Genomic DNA, 19,237 nt, shown 5'->3' with positions numbered 1-19,237 from the left:
AGGGGTTTTATGTCGCACCGACACAGATAGGTCTTATGGCGACGATGGGATAGGAAAGGCCTAGGAGATGGAAGGAAGTGGCCGTGGCCTTAATTAAGGTACAGCCCCAGCATTTGCCTGGTGTGAAAATGGGAAACCACTACACAGTACGAAGAAGAGGTAAACTACTGGCGAAGTATAATCTCAAGAATAGTTTCTGTTGTACGATTTTTGGCGGTTGGGGGTTTACCTTTCCAAGGAGACAATGAGGATTTTGGATCAACTTCAAATGGTTTATACCTGGGTTGCCTTGTGTTAATCAGTGAATACCACCTTTTCCTTGCCCAGCACATCGGGAAATATGGTAACAAAGGTCAAAGGCACACCTCATACCTGTCTTCTCAAATATGTGATGAATTTATTGAAGTTATAGGGAATTGTGTGCTTAAAACTGTAGATGATGAAGGAAAAGAAGCTAGACACTACTCATAGTAGATTAGACGCCTGACTGCTCTCACACTGTTCAGTTGGCTATTGTGTTACGATATGTAGCACCTCAAACAGAGCCAAATCCTGTAGAACGACTCATTAGGCTTCTGCCTGGAATATCACATACATCTGCTGGACTAGAAAAAGCTGTAGTTGACTGTCTTGAGAGTTTCGCAATCAACATCAAGAATCGTAGGGTCCAAAGTTATGATAATGTTTTCAATATATCAGGAGCTTACTCAGGTCTTCAGGCCCGAATAAAGCAGCAAGTCCCCTTGCTGAATACATACCGTGTGCAGCACATTCATTAAATCGTGTTCGTTCGGTTGCAGCAGAATGCTGCACTGCAACAGTAGTTTTCTTTGATTTCGTCCAGGAGTTGTATACTTACTTTTCTCTGTCAACGTACAGGGAATATTTTGAAGCAATTCTTGGCAAAAAACGGTACGCCAGTGCTAAAATCTTTATCAGAAACCAGATGATATGCAAGAGCAGACCCTGTCAGAGCAATGGTAAAAGGTTATGAAGAAATACGACAATCGTTGAGGCAGCTATTTGAAGACGCCAGTGTAAAACCTGCTTGTAGACTTGAGGCACAAAACATTGAAACTAAATTTCTTAATTTCGAGACCACTTTTCTGTTAGTTGTGTGGAATGACATTTTGGAAAGAGTTGACAAGTGTTCTAAAAAATTGCGGTATCAAAATCTTAATCTTGAGGGAGGAGTAAAACAATTGAAAACCCTGGAAGGATTCATCAAATCGAAAAGAGATGAGTTTTTCATATATGAGCAATCCACTTTGAAAATAGGTGGATGTGATGTTCCAAGCTACTCAACAGTAAGAAAACGGAAAATATTTGCAGAAGAAGGATTGAAGGAGTCCTAGATGCAAGAACTATTTTCAAAAATAATTATTTCCTTAAAATAATGGACACACTTATAGGATCAGTATTGATTGATTGATTGATTGATTGATTGATTGATTGATTGATTGATTGATTGATTGATTGATTGATTGATTGATTGATTGATTGATTGATTGATTGATTGATTGATTGATTGATTGATTGATTGATTGATTGATTGATTGATTGATTGATTGATTGATTGATTGATTGATTGATTGATTGATTGATTGATTGATTGATTGATTGATTGATTGATTGATTGATTGATTGATTGATTGATTGATTGATTGATTGATTGATTGATTGATTGATTGATTGATTGATTGATTGATTGATTGATTGATTGATTGATTGATTGATTGATTGATTGATTGATTGATTGATTGATTGATTGATTGATTGATTGATTGATTGATTGATTGATTGATTGATTGATTGATTGATTGATTGATTGATTGATTGATTGATTGATTGATTGATTGATTGATTGATTGATTGATTGATTGATTGATTGATTGATTGATTGATTGATTGATTGATTGATTGATTGATTGATTGATTGATTGATTGATTGATTGATTGATTGATTGATTGATTGATTGATTGATTGATTGATTGATTGATTGATTGATTGATTGATTGATTGATTGATTGATTGAACATAGCAAGAAGGAAAGAAGCATATGAAGTCGTAGCCCCCAGATTTCAAAAGTTGCCTCTACTACTGACTTGATCATCCCAGTCATCAGAAGTGAAGAACGCTGCTTTGAAACTTAGTTCGCTGTACCCTGAAGACATCAGTCAAGATTTTGTAAATGAGTGTGTACAGTGTCAAATGCATGTTGAACTCGAGGGATTCCAAAACTTGCTTAAAGTGTATTCTTACATTGAGCAAAACAATTTGTCAAGTACTTTTCCCAAACTTGAAATTGCAATTAGGATGTTTTTGACCAACTGTACTGCAGAAAGGCTTCTTTTTTTTCAGTTTTAAGCAGAGTAAAATATGCTAAGAGGGCAAAAGTTAAGGTAATTAGTCCTTATGTGCACTGAGAAAGATTTATCTTTGAAAACCAACTTTGATGAAATTGTTTGGTAAGAAAAAATCAAGGATAAATATTGTATGTACAGTACAGTAGTATTATATACAAGTAGCCTATAAACAAAACTTGTATTTTTTAAATGTGATCGAAATAAATTGCAATAAATTAATGATAATTTATGAAAATCCACAGCCTGTTTCCAGTCATTCGACCAGGTCAGGGATGGATTGAATGAAGCCCCATCCAGCGGAGAGGATAGGAATTCTGCCGGCTGCCGAAGCCTGTCGCATTCCTCTGGGGCAATGATTAATGAATGACAGATGAAAAGAAGTGATACTGGAGAGTGTTGCTGGAATGAAATATGACAAGGGGAAAACCGGAGTACCCGGAGAAAAACCTGTTCCGCCTCCACTTTGTCCAGCACAAATCTCACATAGAGGGAGCAGAATTTTAACCACGGAACCCAGCGGTGAGAGGCCGGCGCGCTGCCGCCTGAGCAACGGAGGCTCTGTGTGTCTTATTTCTAAAATTATTTACTACACACAAACTATCAATCTGAAGCAACAGCTTTAAAATAAAAATAAATACAGCCTGATTCTTATTTGGCTATTACCTTTATTTGGCTTGATACATTTTATTATGAGAATTAAATTTATTTGCATAATGTGCTGTTTTAAAACTCATATTGAAAACTTTAATATTTGATTTGTAAACAATTATTAATTTAGTGGAACAGAAAAATGAGCGGGGGGGGGGGCGGCGGCTAAATATCACTTGCCCAGGGCGCTAACTACCTGAAATCGGGGTCTGCTCTTATAACAACAATAACTACGACAGGATAAACAATATATATAATATACCACACTACTATCTATTAAATTCTGCTTCCTTTAACCTCTTTACATAGTGTTTTCTAACTACCTCTAGAAACTTGCTTATATTCCCGGGTTCTTTCCACTCTTTCGCTATCCAGTTAACGATATTCTGTTCGTTACCCGTCTGTTTCATTGCTTTCAATTGTCCCACACTCATGAACTTCTCTCTCTCTCCACACGAGTTCCCTTACATGCTATTAACAAATGAAACCCTTCTCTTGTATCACCGCACAGTAAACATATCGCATTGTCCTTCAATTTTTTTTTGCCTAGTTGCTTTACGTCGCACCGACACAGATAGGTCTTATGGCGACTATGGGACAGGAAAGGGCTAGGAGTGGGAAGGAAGCGGCCGTGGCCTTAATTAAGGTACAGCCCCAGCATTTGCCTGGTGTGAAAATGGGAAACCACGGAAAACCATCTTGAGGGCTGCCGACAGTGGGGTTCGAACCTACTATCTCCCGAATACTGGATACTGGCCGCACTTAAGCTACTGCATCTATCGAGCTCGGTGTCCTCCATTCTTGACCAACCCTTATTCATATAAAAACCCATCATCCACCAAATTAGACCTCTTTTCTCTAATCTGTTCACGTTTTCTATTATTATTATTATTATTATTATTATTATTATTATTATTATTATTATTATTATTATTATTATTATTATTATTATTAAATATGTTTGTTCTTCTCTTCCCAGATGGCAAGTTCCACATGCTGCCCAGTGGTGAGCTTGTGGTGAGGAACACAGGTGGAGCCGATGGCTACTCAAGCTACCAGTGTCGTGTAACCCACCGCCTGTCCGGAGAAACGCGAGTAAGCGGCGCCGCTGCTCGAATCACTGTGACAGAGCCCAGAACAGCGCAAGCACCGCGCTTCATTGAGCGCCTCATCAACCTGGAAGCGCGTCGTGACGAGCTGGTGGTACTTCCCTGTGTTGCCCAGGGACACCCTCCACCTGACTACAGGTTTGTTCTTTACTTCATATGAAGTGGTAGGGTGTCACTAACGATCGTCTGTCATATAGCAGTTCAGGGGTTGCCAGGCCGAGGCGGTAAAGGCGTGCTCGGTTCATTCGGAAAGACATGGGCTAGATTCCCCGTCAGAAATTCAACAAATTTAAGAAACGGGGTTTCTATTTCTGTAGGTTCATATGGTCCTGAGGTTCACTCAGCCTAACCCAAAAAAGAGTATATGGTTCATTCCTGGAGGCAAAGACGGCCGGGCGTAGAGTCAACCACTCTACACCATCAAGGTTAAGAAGAGTGAAAGCCTTTACCTTCCACCCCTCCAAGGGCCTTCATGGCCTGTACAGAGGTGACTTTTTACTTTTTGGAATAGCAGTTCACAAAGCAGTACCACCTTTTTGAATTTCAGGAGTTATAGTTTCAAGCAAATAATCAAACTCGGGAGTTATCGTTTCAAGCTAGGAATTTAACCTCAATATCATCTCTTTCAGACCTTTAGTTTCAAATTTCCATAACAGAATTGCAGTTCCGACTCTATTCGCTCTTTTTAATGGCCACGGTCTTGTCCATCATCATTTTCTATAATTGCTAATTTCATCTTCGATTTACTCTATTATGGTCAAGGCGCAATAATGTTTGAAAGTCCCTTAATTATTCTCATTTTCCTCCGTCGTGGAATCATGTTTACCGTATCCCTTAAACTAATCTCAGTAAACTGGCTCGTCCATTGTCTCTTCCAAATGTGATCACCCTTACCATTCAAAAATGTCCTTGGCCGAGTAGCGAAACGAGTGACTCGGCGCAGTTCTCGGTAGGTGTAATTCCGCCTTAAAGTAGTCAAGTGCCTACGGCTTAACGCAGTGGTTAGCCAGTTCGAGTCCCACTGGTGGAAAAGTAATTCACCATCAGAATCAGTACTGAGGGCTATCAAGGCTAACGGTGAAGCCCAAACCTCAAATGAGAACGTTGGAAATGTAAAGAACCTTATAATGTAAGCATCTGACACATTGTTTCATTTACAAAACTTGAAAAATACGAGAAAGATGTTGCACGTGTTTCTGAGAGCAAGGCATTGAAGACTGACATTGAAGACCCGGCTCTGCGTCCCTCACCCCTAGACTCACCTTTAATCCGGCATTACTCGCTAGGTCTTTACGTGCGTCGTTACTCGCTGATGAGCGCAGCGCTCAACTTTACGTTTAAAGGCTATAATATGTCCATATAAATATGGAGGTATTTTTAATATGTCCATTTGAGATAGTTATTTATTTAGGAACACGGCCGAGTGGAGTGGCTATGAAGGCAAGCTCAACATTCGGGAGACGCGTGAGTTAAAACAAGCTATGTACATTGATATCACAGTTTGCTATAAACGAAAGTTCCTCTCCTTCGCCAGAACTTGCAGACACTCTGAAACAGAGATATGATCACTTCCGTAAACCTCATCTGTTTCATACAATCAGTCTCGATGTTCAAGACGTTCCCTCCTTCGTTTCACACAACCACGAAAGTATCTGATCACTGGATGCCACAATAACTTGTAAATATTGTCTAACAACAGCCACAGTATAAACATTTCGCATTAAACACAAGCATAAAACAAAACCTGACTTATTACAATGAGCGAAATATAAGTAGCACAGTTCCTCGCTTCTGAGCGCACCACTCACCAAATATACACTGCCGTGCCTAATAATGAATTGCGGGTGTTTATCTTCAAAGATAATGAAAATAACTGACACATCCCTTTCATAATAATCTGTTACAAAGGTACAGGGACTTACAAATGTGGAGGTTTTGTAATATTCCAACAAGAAGCAATATACTACGAAGGTGAGCGCCGCGCTCACCACGCGAGTAACCGCGGGTAGCGGCTTGCTGCTGAAAGTCCAACAGGTGCGGGACTAGTGGGGGGTGGGTGGATAGGTGTGCTAGGCTTCACTCCGTCAGATCGCCACTGATGAAATGAAATGGCGTATGGCTTTTAGTGTCGGGAGTGTCCGAGGACATGTTCGGCTCACCAGGTGCAGGTCTTTTGATTTGACGTCCATAGGCGACCTGCGCGTCGTGATGAGGATGAAATGATGATGAATACAACACATACACCCAGCCCTAGTGCCAGCGAAATTAACGAATGATGGTTAAAAAACCATTTAGCCATGGAGCCGGACATCGCCACTGGTACGGAACAAGCATGCGTTCCTCATCGTATGTACATCATACTTCTGACTTAATTATTATATTCTAGATAAGAGTGTGCTGGTATTTCACTCCCGTTTACTTCTACATCCTTATAGGAAGACACTGCAGGGCTGCTGTTAAAGGAGTAATATAGTTTCTTTTTTTTAGGTATAGGTAGATCTAATAAAATGAAATGCAATCTTTCAGGTTTATTGCTCTGTTTTGTTGGTTGGAATCGAACCCGTGATCATGGGTCGGACAACACCACCGATCTCCCGAGGAAGTTAATAAACCAGTGAACGATGGGTACGACCGCCGGTAATGCCGTAAAATTCAATATTTGTATTTAATAATAATAATAATAATAATAATAATAATAATAATAATAATAATAATAATAATAATAATAATCATGATCAGAATAATAAACATGGCATCTGTGTAGCCTTGGTGGTGTCCTAATCAGGATGTAATAAATTGCGAAGACGTCATAAACATCCAGTCCCCAAACAAAGGAATATTAACAGTATGACAGGGTTGAATCTTAGAATTGAACTGGGGCCATCGGATCAAAGACAAGCATTCTATCCATTTTACCACAAAGCCAGACTTTAATTTGCTTAAATTTAGGCTACCGTCTCCAACGATCAGGTATTAAGTATGGCAGTAGCAGAGGCCAGGGCAGTAGCTTGTGAAGCAGCCTTGACAACACAGCAGGCTTTTCCGTTGGCTATTGGCTGCAGCTCAAAGCGCTTAAGGTTTGACGTTCACTAAACCAACTATCGAAGAGGGGTAACCTAACAAAGTCTAGTGGTAGCCCACGTCTTGATCCGAGCATTCGCCACTGATCAGAGTGTTGGCCGGCAGGGTAGAGAAGGTGTAAGCATACAATTTATGATCGCGTGCCAAAGGCCTGGATTCACTTCCCCATCTCTCTGCAGTGTTCATATGGGGTGAGGGCATTTGACGCTCTTGATAGTGAATAATATTAATATTATATGTTTTACGTCCCACTAACTTATTTTACGATTTTCGGAGATGCCGAGGTGCTGGAATTTAGTCCCGCAGGAGTTCTATTACGTGCCACTAAATGTACTGACACGAGGCTGACGTGTTTGAGCACCTTCAAATACCACCGGACTGAGCCAGGATTGAACCTACCAAGTTGGGGTCAGAAGACCTGCGCCTCAACCCTCTGAGCCACTCAGCCCGGCACTCTCTTGATACTGATTCGTCCGTTCGATTGTGAGGTTAAGCCTTGAGAAGAACCCTCGGCATTATTCCACACGAGTAGACCCTGTGCCAACACAGGGTTAAACCCTCTGTCTTCCCATTATAAGCACCACCACTATCATCATCAGCATCATCAGCATCTTAAGCATCGTCATCAGCAGCGTCATTATCATCATCACCAGCAGCAGCACCATCAGCATCATTATTAGCATCGCCACCATCAGCATCATCACCATCAACAGCAGCAGCATCAGCAGTATCATCAGCATAATCGGCAACATCATTATCATCATCACCACCATCAGCATTATCATTTTCACCATCAGCATCATTATCATCATCACCACCATCAGCATTATCATTTTCACCATCAGCAGCATTATCAGCATCACCACCATAATCATCATTATCAGCATCACCACTATCATCATCAGCTGCAGCAGAATCAGCATCATCATCCCACACACTGATGCACACATCAACGATGGGCGAGCCGAACATGTCCTCAGACCTTCCGGAGACTAAAAGCCATACGCTAATGAATAAAAACCATAATAAATGTACGAAAATGCGAATAATTTTGAAAAATAGTGCAATTAGTTCACACTACATGCATCGTTCTCGCTAGCGTAGCAACGAGCATTTTATTTCCTACAGCTCAATCGGCTATTACTTTCTATCAGCTTCAGAACGTCAGCTGTGAAAACATAAGTATTAAGCATTTATGTTCACTATAATTTTCACGTGGACGGCAGAAGGGAATCCGACAATTTCATTTTTAGCATTGCACAGTAATAATTAAAAAGCATCACATTGAAACTATTGTATGTTTTCCACTTCATACCCTTGTGAGGTTTTGTTTTCAACACTGTTTCTATTAAAAGAAAGAGTTGAAGTGGATTGGATGTCAAAGTGACACGAGAGTTTCCCTTTCAAAGACCTTTCTAGAGTTTCATGTTTCTATTCATACCAAACAACAACATCGTTGTCACTAAGTTTTTCTCCTTAAATCTGAATTAGAGATTCATTTGATGATCGTTTGTCATATCTGTAAAGAGCGGCCGTTCTTTTTGCATGATGAAGACCGAAAAATGCCATTTTAGTTAAGATTGTTAACTATGATCGTGCTCTGTGTCCTATACTGTTCGAGGCAATCAGTTTTCAATAAAGTATGTTCATTGCCTGCAAAGTTGTGTTTAAATGCTTACGTTTATTTTTATAGGTTTCACGGGTTTCAGCAGATTTTCAAAGGGGTTCGTGACACACACAGAAAAAGGTTAAGAACCCGTCTTGTGGCACAAGTGAGTTTGGTTTTACCTCACAGTGTCTAATCCTGTATCATCCCATCTCACTATAAGACAGGGATGCACACAAAAGCAGGCTGGCAGGTGCGTCCGACTTATCTGTCTCCCGTTAACTCATCACTTCCCGTTACACAGCGCAGGAATGCCCACACTTCGCAGTTCAGATCCGTATTTAGACCGTGTTGATCTGTCCACGGTACAGGGGGGGGGGGGTATTTATGTACGATAATTATGTGAAAAGAGTCTTGCAGGTAAGACGTTAGGTGATTTGTAACACAATTTCCAGGTGTACGCCCTCCATATAGAGGGGCCGTGTGGAAACTCGTAAACAAATTGAGAGAACCTGGTTCTTTACTCGATAAGAAGCGAAGTATTAAAAAATGTTCGAGAAAAAAGTAAATGAAATCGAAGAGAGATTAGAACATACGCGTTAATTTTAATTGTGATCTCATGTAATGCACGGATAAAGTGAGCGAAGTGCTGTCTTTGTAGCTATGGCGTGGAGCGGGGAGTGATGAGTCAACGGGAGGCGGATAAACTGAGCGCGCCTGTCGGCCAGCCGATGACAGAAACTCAGTGTATATGCTTGGAGTCACCGTGAGTTACGGAGTCGCTTTATCTGTAAAGCTTGCTGGCTGAGCCTTGCCAAAACCACTGTTATCACAATTAACCATGGATGTGTTCGGCTTTTTAACAGATTGGCTTGATACAGGTGTGTGGTAATAATGTGAAAACAATGTTATTTGAATTTTCATATTTGTTTACATGTTATTACGTGTTCAATTCTAGATATACAGTATTTCCATGTTCAACTTAAAAGGGAATGAATGTAAGTTACATAAATATCATTGCCTTCAAAACGTGCAATGATAGCTGCCTCTTTGTTAGTTCCACCAAGTGAATGGCTGTGTGCTTTGGGTAACGTAGCTGTCAACTTGCATTCGGTAAAGAGTAGGTTCGAATCCCGCTGTTGTCAGTCCTGAAAGTAGTTTCCCATGTTTTCCCATTTTCACACCAGGCAAATGCTCGAGCTGCACCTTCCCGCCTAGCCGTTCCCTCGCCATGAGACTTGTCTGTGCCGGTTCGAAGTAAAGTAAAGTAACGTAAATTATTAAAAAATATCATTTCCAGAAATGATTTTTACTCTCATATCTGTTAGAATGTTCAAGTATGTCGCCCGTTGATTATTCAACCCATTTGGACTCAGTATCCATTAGGCTACGACGTTACCGAGCTCGATAGCTGCAGTCGCTTAAGTGCGGCTAGTATCCAGTATTAGGGAGATAGTAGGTTCGAACCCCACTATCGGCAGCCCTGAAGATGGTTTTCCGTGGTTTCCCATTTTCACACCAGGCGAATGCTGGGGCTGTACCTTAATTAAGGCCATGGCCGCTTCCTTCCCACTCCTAGCCCTTTCCTGTCCCATCGTCGCCATAAGACCTATCTGTGTCGGTGCGACGTAAAGCAACTAGCAAAAAAAAGGCTACGACGTTCACAGCTCTGTGCATTTTTCTAATTCGTGATCTGTGATTTCGACTCTTTAAAAGGCATTTACGCGTTCATAGCATTTTCTACTTGTGCCATCGCATATTTATACGGGGACATAGCGAATAAATGAACAAAATCTTGTAAACATGGCTCAGCATGCACCAGGTAAAGCCAAGGCATATTTAGATGAACCAGTTACCATTGTTCATAAATATGACGGTAGAATGGAGCACCATCGGTGAGCCTCGAACTCAGACCGGTTTGTCGAAGCCTCACCCTCCCCTATTAGAATAATTCGCTAGCCGAGTCGGTATTGCATTTTCGGGTCTGTAGACTGTCCGATGGGGCGGTAAGTTCTTTAGTAATAGTCTCTATACTAGGGGGAAAAGTTAATTATGAGAGGAATACCATTTCATTACTAATGAGAAGAGAGACAATATCTCGTATAACAAATTTTTACTTATACTAGTGAAACACATTATTTACATGGGTATGCCATACAAACACCTTACATACAGTAATTTGGGTGATCTTAAATATTCAAACTTAAGAAGGCGTTCCCTCTCAAACTATTACACTACCTCAGACTTAGAGAGGCGTTTTCTCTCTAATTATTTCACTTTAAACTTACACTGATCACTTTACACACAAATCTATTCAACATAGGCATACCCCGCTGTAATTCTGTTTGTTTGCCGAGAATTAATATATTCAAACTATATCAGGTTGTGATATAGGCCTACGAACACATATGAACTGAAATATACGATGGTTACTTGTGTGTACGCTCCCAAGCCTTTGAAAGTCGTGTTACAACACTTCCCTATGTTAATCATTGCCGAATAGGCAATATAATAAACACGCTCATTTCATTAGGATTTTTATCAGTACACATGACACGACAGTATCCACACAACGTTGCTACCTATGGACAAGCACTTAGCGACTTCAATACCAAAACATTATAAACATAGCATTACAACACTTCCTGCAAGAAAAGGGGCAAGAACAAATACATTTCACATACACACAATGAATCACAGGTGGCCTTAGTCACCTGCCGCTTGTGACAGTAAGCTTTACCGTCTCCTGCAATGAACTCAGGACCTTCTGAGACAGGGTATACCTGACCTGGAATTCCCTACGCGTGTGAATAATTAAAGAAATAAATTGGAGGGGTCCTTCATTTAATGCTCATCTGGAATCACCGCGACGTTGATAATACTTAAATCGATGCACGTAATCGTTGCACCGAGAGGCACGAAATAGCTACTTGTATCTGTTTACTTTCAGTGTAGAAAACACTTTTCTTCGTCCCTACAGCCAGGCTCGTAAATCTATTCAGCTGATGGCCTTCCAAGACCCATCTCTAAAGGGCGGGCGCTGGGCCGCCTTCATACAATGACTTCGCGGTAAACGACCTTGCTTTCTTTTTCTCGAGCCACAATGGCCTCACATTCAATATCGGCTATGTCCGGCCGTAATTAACATATTCACAACACGAGATCCACTTCGTGTACATTACTAAAGAGCTCCAAGGGAACTTCACATTTTTATCTCACAGTATATATCACGGCTATGGCCTACTCACTCGTTTCGTTTCTCCTCTCGATACTTCGAATACCGTGCTATTTATTGATGAACTCCTGCCACATGGGTCCAAATTAACTTGCGCATTCGCGAACTAATTAGCGATGTAAGATACCCACTGTCTCGATGCCTTGTTCCAGGTGCCTTAGTTACTAATTAGGAGGGATCTCTACCAGGTGAAGCGCACAAAAAAAATGAATTACTGAAAAATCTTGATGACTCGTATATGCTATGGAAAGATGATAACTGGAGTCACTTTTACAGAATATTTAAGCCCTCTCTACTTGACAACACTTCACACTTAATTAAGCCAAGGTCCTTATAATTACGTCATGCATTATCGAACCCTTATACAAGGATGGAAGTAAAATACGGTCGTCCCAAAACCATGATGAAAGTATTCTATAAAAGACCCAAATAAAAATGAAATTATTATTATTATCCCTCTGAAATGGCGTGCTTGCAGTCTACGTTACATCTAAGTGGAAAATCTACATATTTACAATGGGACACGACCTTCAAAGATCTAAATACTTGGAAATGTACTCAGCCTTCTGGATACCACGTTCACAGCTTTACAGGAGGGCACACCATGGGCTTAAGCTGCTTGCATCACGTCATCGGCGATGTGAAGACCCATGATGACCTCCTGGCAGGTCATACACATGACAGCGACGTTCCAGACGTTCTCGGCTACCAGGCGAAATTCCGGCAAACAGCTAGATGACTCGTTGACTCCGGTACACAGGCAAAACTCTGGCATTCAGCTGGATGTCGACGTTCTCATAGACATGTAAATGAGAGGAAGTTATCTCATGTGAATGCGTTAGTTTAATACACATCACAATTTGAATATATGGTTGGATCTGCTCGATAGGACGAGCATTCCAACCCAATGCCGGTATTGTCTCTGTAGCCCGACACTGCTCCCTTCCCATGTACCTATTCTTTTATAAACAGCATACAGCTATTCTAGGTCCTGAATAAAGAATGTCACTGGTTAGGCCACTACTGGGTTAAAATTTCTCGTCTCACACGACCGCACTTCATGCATATTCTATTTCACCTAGTCATGCGTAAGTCAGCCTCTGAACTGCATCCAAGAACGAGAGAAAATACAATTGAGAGATTAAAGTTTTTGTTTTAGAATATAGATTGAAAATGAATTCAAGTGTTACGATCAGGTCATTAAATATTTTGTACACTTTTACCTTAAACGCAAACCTTCATTTAGTAACTAAGCTCCACAAGTTACCATCCGTAGCTGCGTGTAATCACAGTGCATGCGTAGATTCTTCAGAAGGAAATAAGCCAATATCTGCGCTTTACCCGGCTAGAGCTTGGAATGGAACTGAAATGAAACAAATTCCGTGCTTAATCCAAAGTTATCGGGTAATGCCAGACATACGCGGGCAAAGCACACATTTTCTAGTCTTCTTTTTATACAAGTTGCTTTACGTCGCAATGACATACACGACGATGTGACAGGAAAGGGCTAGGAGTGGGAAGGAAGCGGCCGTGGCCTTAATTAAGGCACAGCCTCACCATGCGTCTGGTGTGAAAATGGGAAACCAGGGAAAACCACCTTCAGGGCTGCCGACAGTGGTGTTCGAACCCTATCTCACGAATACTGAATACTGGCCGCACTTAAGTGACAGTAGTTACCAAGTCTTCTTGCTTTACCTGTAACAATTACAAGATGGTCGGAAACAATGCGAATGGTGTATATGAACGTTATAGGATTAGTCATACTGATCAATAATTTAAAATATATATATTCAATACCTCACGCCTTTTGTCATTTTATCAGCCGTTAAAGTTAGCCAATCACCTATTTCCCGCCAATATTCAGTCAGGCTGTTATACTCGGTACGCAGCAGTAATCCCATCTATCGGAGCATAAGAGACAAAGAACATCACAACAAACAATGGTCAATGTAATGTTATTGTTGATCAATGTTATGCCCTTTCGATATTGTAGGCCTTCACATTTAGTTTTCTTCCGACTCTGAAATACCACTCTTACTACGGTAAAACTGAATAAAACATAAATGATCGGAAATTGTGTTCTCTAAAACTTTTATTACGTAGTACATTTCGATAGGACCAATAACATAGGTATTTAAAAATTAAATTTTAGGCCCCTTCCCCTAAACTACAATTTTATCCAGAATGAATAAAATTGTTTATAGATTAGGCTGTAGTTTCTTATTCTCCGACTCTATATACATATTTTCATTAAATTCTGTTAAGGGACCTAACATCGAAGGTCATGGGCCCTAACCCGTTTTCTCGAGGCTGGACGTTGATATGGACTTAGCAACAAAAGTATAAATTTAAGAAATCTGTGATATCATAGGTCGGCCCCGTGGTGTAGGGGTAACGTTCCTGCCTCTCGCCCGGAGGCCACGGGTTCGATTCCCGGCCAGGTCAGGGATTTTTCTCAGGGCTGGTTCGAGGTCCACTCAGCCTACGTGATTAGAATTGAGGAGCTATCTGACAGTGAGATGGCGGTCCCGGTCTCGAAAGCCCAGAATAACGGCCGAGAGGACGCGTCGTGCTGACCACACGACCCCTCGTAATCTGCAGGCCTTCGGGCTGAACAGCGGTGGCTGGGCAGGCCAAGGCCCTTTCAAGGGCGTTAAGTGCCGTGGGTTTTTTTTTGTTTTGTATAAAGACATAAATGGTCGGAAATTTAATTCTGTATAACTTAAGTTATGTAGGATATATCGATATTGACCTCTCTCAGGACCACTAATAATATAAATATTTCAGAATTAAAATTTAGGCCTACAGTTTCACTCAGCGTGAATAAAATGATTTATACCCTAGATTGTAGTGGCTCGTCCTCCGACTTCACGTACCGAATTTCATTAAATTCTCTTTAGCAGTTTTCTCGCGATGCGTGTACTTACATACATACATACAGACAGACAGACAGACAGACAGACAGACAGACAGACAGACAGACAGACATTATGGAAAAGTAAAAAGTGCATTTCCTTGTTACTGTGGACATGACCGATACAGAAATACCATTCTCTTCAAATTCTGAACAATGTACAGACAAAACTCTTATTTTATATACAGTATATAGATTATTATTATTCTTGTTATTATTTTACAATCTGCTTTACGTCGCACCGACACAGATAGGTCTTATGGTGACAATGGGATAGGAAAGGGCTAGGAGTGGGAAGGAAGCAACAGTGGCGTTATTTAAGATACAGCATTTACCTGCTTGTGAAGATGGGAAACCACCTGAAACCATCTTCAGGGCTGCCGACAGTGGGGTTCGAACCCACTATCCCGATCCAAACCGCACAGCTGCTAGTTCGCTTTATTATTATTATTATTATTATTATTATTATTATTATTATTATTATTATTATTATTATTATTATTATGTCCGCCTCTGTGGTGTAGTGGTTAGCATCATTAGCTGCCACCGCCGGAGGACCGGGTTCGATTCCCGGCTCTGCCACGAAATTTGAAAAGTGGTACGAGGGCTGGAACGGGGTCCACTCAGCCTTGGGAGGTCAGCTGAGTAGAGGGGGGTTCAATTCCTACCTCAGCCTTCTACGAAGTGGATATGCTGTGTTTTCCCACTTCTCCTCCAGGCAAATGCCGGGATGGTACTTAACTTAAGACCACGGCCGCCTCCTTCCAACTCCTAGGCCTTTCCAATCCCGTCATCGCCATAAGACCTATCTGTGTCGGTGCGACGTAAAACCCCTAGCAAAAAAAGTAGCTTCTTCCCTCTTCCTTCTTTATTCCTTCCAATCTTCCCATCCCCCCACAAGGCTTCTGTTCAGCATAGCAGGTGAGGCCGCCTGGGCGAGGTACTGGTCCTCCTCCTCTGTTCCATCCCCCGACCCTAAAGTGTCACGCTCCAGGACACTGCCCTTGAGGCGGTAGAGGTGGGATCCCTCGATGAGTCCGAGGGAAGAACCAACCCTGGAGGGTAAACAGATTAAGAAATAGACAAAGATTATTATTATTATTATTATTATTATTATTATTATTATTATTATTATTATTATTATTATTATTATTAATACCGGTACCTTCATAAGTGGTGAAATCACGGCCCTTGGCCCTCCCTTGCACATAATCACATTCTTCATTACAGGTTGTATTCCTACAAATGAATAAAGTGACGATGATGATGGCGGTGGAGAAGACGTTCTCACCTTCAAGTTTTCTATAGGAAGTCCAGACCCCTTAACAAATTGACGGGGGGCTGTTATTTCTGTGTTTCAGGTGGGAGCTGGGAGGTATCACTATCGAGGATGACGAGCAACGTTACAGCTCTGGAGGTCTGCTTATTCTACCTCGTGCGCGCCCCAGTGATTCCGGTCGCTACGTGTGTGTGGCCTCCAACTCAGCAGGCAGTGCTAGACTGGAGATAACTCTTCTGGTATCTGCGCCTCTTTCAGCCCGTGTCCTCCCAGTGCTGCTTACAGCTGCCCTGGGTGAACCAGCGGAGTTCATCTGCACAGCTACTGGCCACCCTATAACCTCCATCTCATGGCTCAAAGACGGTCAGCCACTCTCTGGTGTTCGGGCTGGACTTTCGGGGGAAGTTCTTCCTCTGTCATCCATCTCCAAGGACGACCAGGGAATGTACCAGTGCTTTGTGAAGAACGAGAATGACATGGCTCAAGGGACGGCGGAACTCCGGCTAGGAGGTAAGAAGGGTTTTCTTCTTTCCCAGGAAAAAAAATGTGACGCATCAAACTCTATCTGGGTTGGTTTAAAACCCGGCATCAGGCGCGTGGCGAGGGAATACCTCATTCCTTGATAGCGCAGGGGATTTGGGCACGTGTCTATCCTTCTATAGCTGGGCCCACGAGAGTTGGAGACTGACACTTAAACAGTGAAAGCAGTAACTACGAAGTACGCTGGGTTGTCATAGTTACCTCCATCTGCGGTATATCACCCTTTTATACAGGCTGAATTTTTAAAAACATTTAGGCCTAATGCAATTCAACGAACTTTGACTCGTTCTTAAGCTCGTGCTAATAATTCCAGCATTTAGAACATTGCAATACATATGAGATTTCATAATCATTAACAAAGTTAGTTTCTGACAATAACCTCAAAAATTTTAAATATTACATACAGGAAAGAACAGTACAATTGGCCATTGACTAACTTACAAAAATCTAACAACGAAAAAGACAAAGACAAAGTCACCGCCGTACAGGCAATGAAGGCCCTTGGAGGAGTGGAAGGTAAAGGCTTCCACCATTGTTAACCGCGGCACGTGGTGGGGTAGAGTGGTTAGTTCTACGCCCGGCCGCCTTTGTCCCCAGGAATTAACCTGGTACTCATTTTTGGCGTAGGCTGAGTGAACCTCAGGGCCATATGCGCCTCCGGAAGTGGAAATCTCGTTTCTTAAAATTTACCACTTCCTGACGGCGATTCGAACCCACGTCCTTCCGGGCACGCCTTTACCGCCTCGGCCAGGCAGCCCCTCCTAACAACGAAAATAATATTCATAAAACGAACACCTAAATACATAAAGCACCAGCATCTAACACAGTACCACTCCGAATAATATTTCAGAAGCGACTGAGAGCAAGCCAACCCATGTGGCGATAGCTTCCTTAAATCTGGCATAGTTGTTATCGTTGCCATTGCAAAAGACCATTTTCGAACAACGTTAGTCAAGTTTTTCCCCGTCGGTGGCGCTAAACGTCAGACTCCTGTTCCCGTGGGCCATGGTATAGGCATTCCAAGTTCATTATTTTCCGCATCAGTCTCCAACTGTTGCTTGTTGTTGAAGGTTCGTTGTCCTTGTTTGTGGTGCATTATTTGCATCCTTGCAGTTCAGTGAGATTTTCCCTTAGCTTGTTCCTTGTTGCGTTAGTATTTCTGGCATTGTTGAATACTGTAAATATATTGACTATATGTGTATATATTGAACTATGGGTCACGGTACTGCACGGAAAGTGGTACAATGGATAGATGAAGTGGAAAAGGAGATGAACAGGAAGGAAGAAGCAGGTGAAGACCCAGATGATATAATTGACAGTTGTAGTGATAATGTTGAACGAACTGAACAAAATAGTGAAAGTGAATTTGCGGGAATTTATGTGGAACCCGTTGTTGCAAATTCTAACCAATTGTACAGGGAAATAATAATAATTTGTATTATTATTATTATCATAAGATTATAGCTTTCACATCTCAGTAACTACTTTTTACGGTTTTCTAGGACTCCTAGGTGCCGATATTTTGACCCTCAGGAGTCTGGTGGACTTGAGTACAATACCCTACATTTGTAACTAAAGTATTTGCAAAACTATAATAATCCATATGAAAATAAATACAGTAAGCTTTAATTAAACATTTAAACCTAAAACTGAACAACTATAAAGATGATTTTCTTCATTTATTTCATGGCTGAGGGAAAATCCCACAAGGTGCCCGCTTCCGTTCCTAGTAACCTCGCGCCTTGTGCCGGGTTAAAGCAAAAATAATGTTATTGGTTTTATGTCTAATTGACTACCTGCTTTCAGAGACTCCGATATGCCGGTAACTTTGTCCCTTAGGAACTTATTTATGTGCCAGGAAACCTCTCGAGGTGAGGCCGGCATGTTTAGGCATCTTCAAACACCACTTGACCAAGCCGAGATTGAATCAGCCAATTTGGGCTCAGAAAGCCAGAATTCCACAGTTTAAGCAAATTAGCTCGGTTAAGTTGGTCTTCTTGAAAACAGTTACTGTAGGGTAACTCATACAAATTTCGTGATTTTTAGTGTTCATTTTTATTGCAAATGCTGGTGGTAACAACACATAAAGTTATAAAGTGAACATTTCTCATAGAGATTACTTCGACTTTACAATAAGCGCTCAAAATACTCTGCCTTCTCCTTAATGTTGAACTAAACACATCCTACCAAAATCCGTGTCTTTCGTTGGAGCATTGTGTAGGGTGTAGCGTATCATCTTTAGATAACCCCAGAGGAAGAAGTTATCGATGGCTGCAAGGTCCTGGGGGTGATGTGGCCAAAGTAATTTTGGATCAGCCCCATAGACTCGTGTGGAGTATGTTAAGCGGTTCTGTCCTGTTGAAAGTACACTTGTTTCAATTAAGTATTATCCACTTCGTCAGAGAATTCAATTAAAATAAGTTTATACTCTGCAGAGTTCACTGTTGCATCCAAAAGA

General features: G+C 41.4%; 1 protein-coding gene across 1 annotated transcript in view; it reads left to right on the top strand.

Annotated features, from left to right (window-relative positions):
• Positions 1–19,237, top strand: part of LOC136863821 (cell adhesion molecule Dscam2) — a 760,504-nt gene that overhangs the window by 365,330 nt on the left and 375,937 nt on the right. Inside the window, exons 3-4 of the mRNA XM_067140158.2 lie at positions 3,995–4,262; positions 16,322–16,749. Coding sequence (XP_066996259.2) covers positions 3,995–4,262; positions 16,322–16,749 — 696 coding nt within the window. The remainder of the gene's footprint in view (positions 1–3,994; positions 4,263–16,321; positions 16,750–19,237) is intronic.

This window comes from Anabrus simplex, chromosome 2, assembly GCF_040414725.1.
Source record: "Anabrus simplex isolate iqAnaSimp1 chromosome 2, ASM4041472v1, whole genome shotgun sequence".
NCBI lineage: Eukaryota > Metazoa > Arthropoda > Insecta > Orthoptera > Tettigoniidae > Anabrus > Anabrus simplex.
The sequence above is the reverse complement of the archived record's forward strand: the minus strand, read 5'-3'. Positions and strand labels throughout refer to the sequence as shown.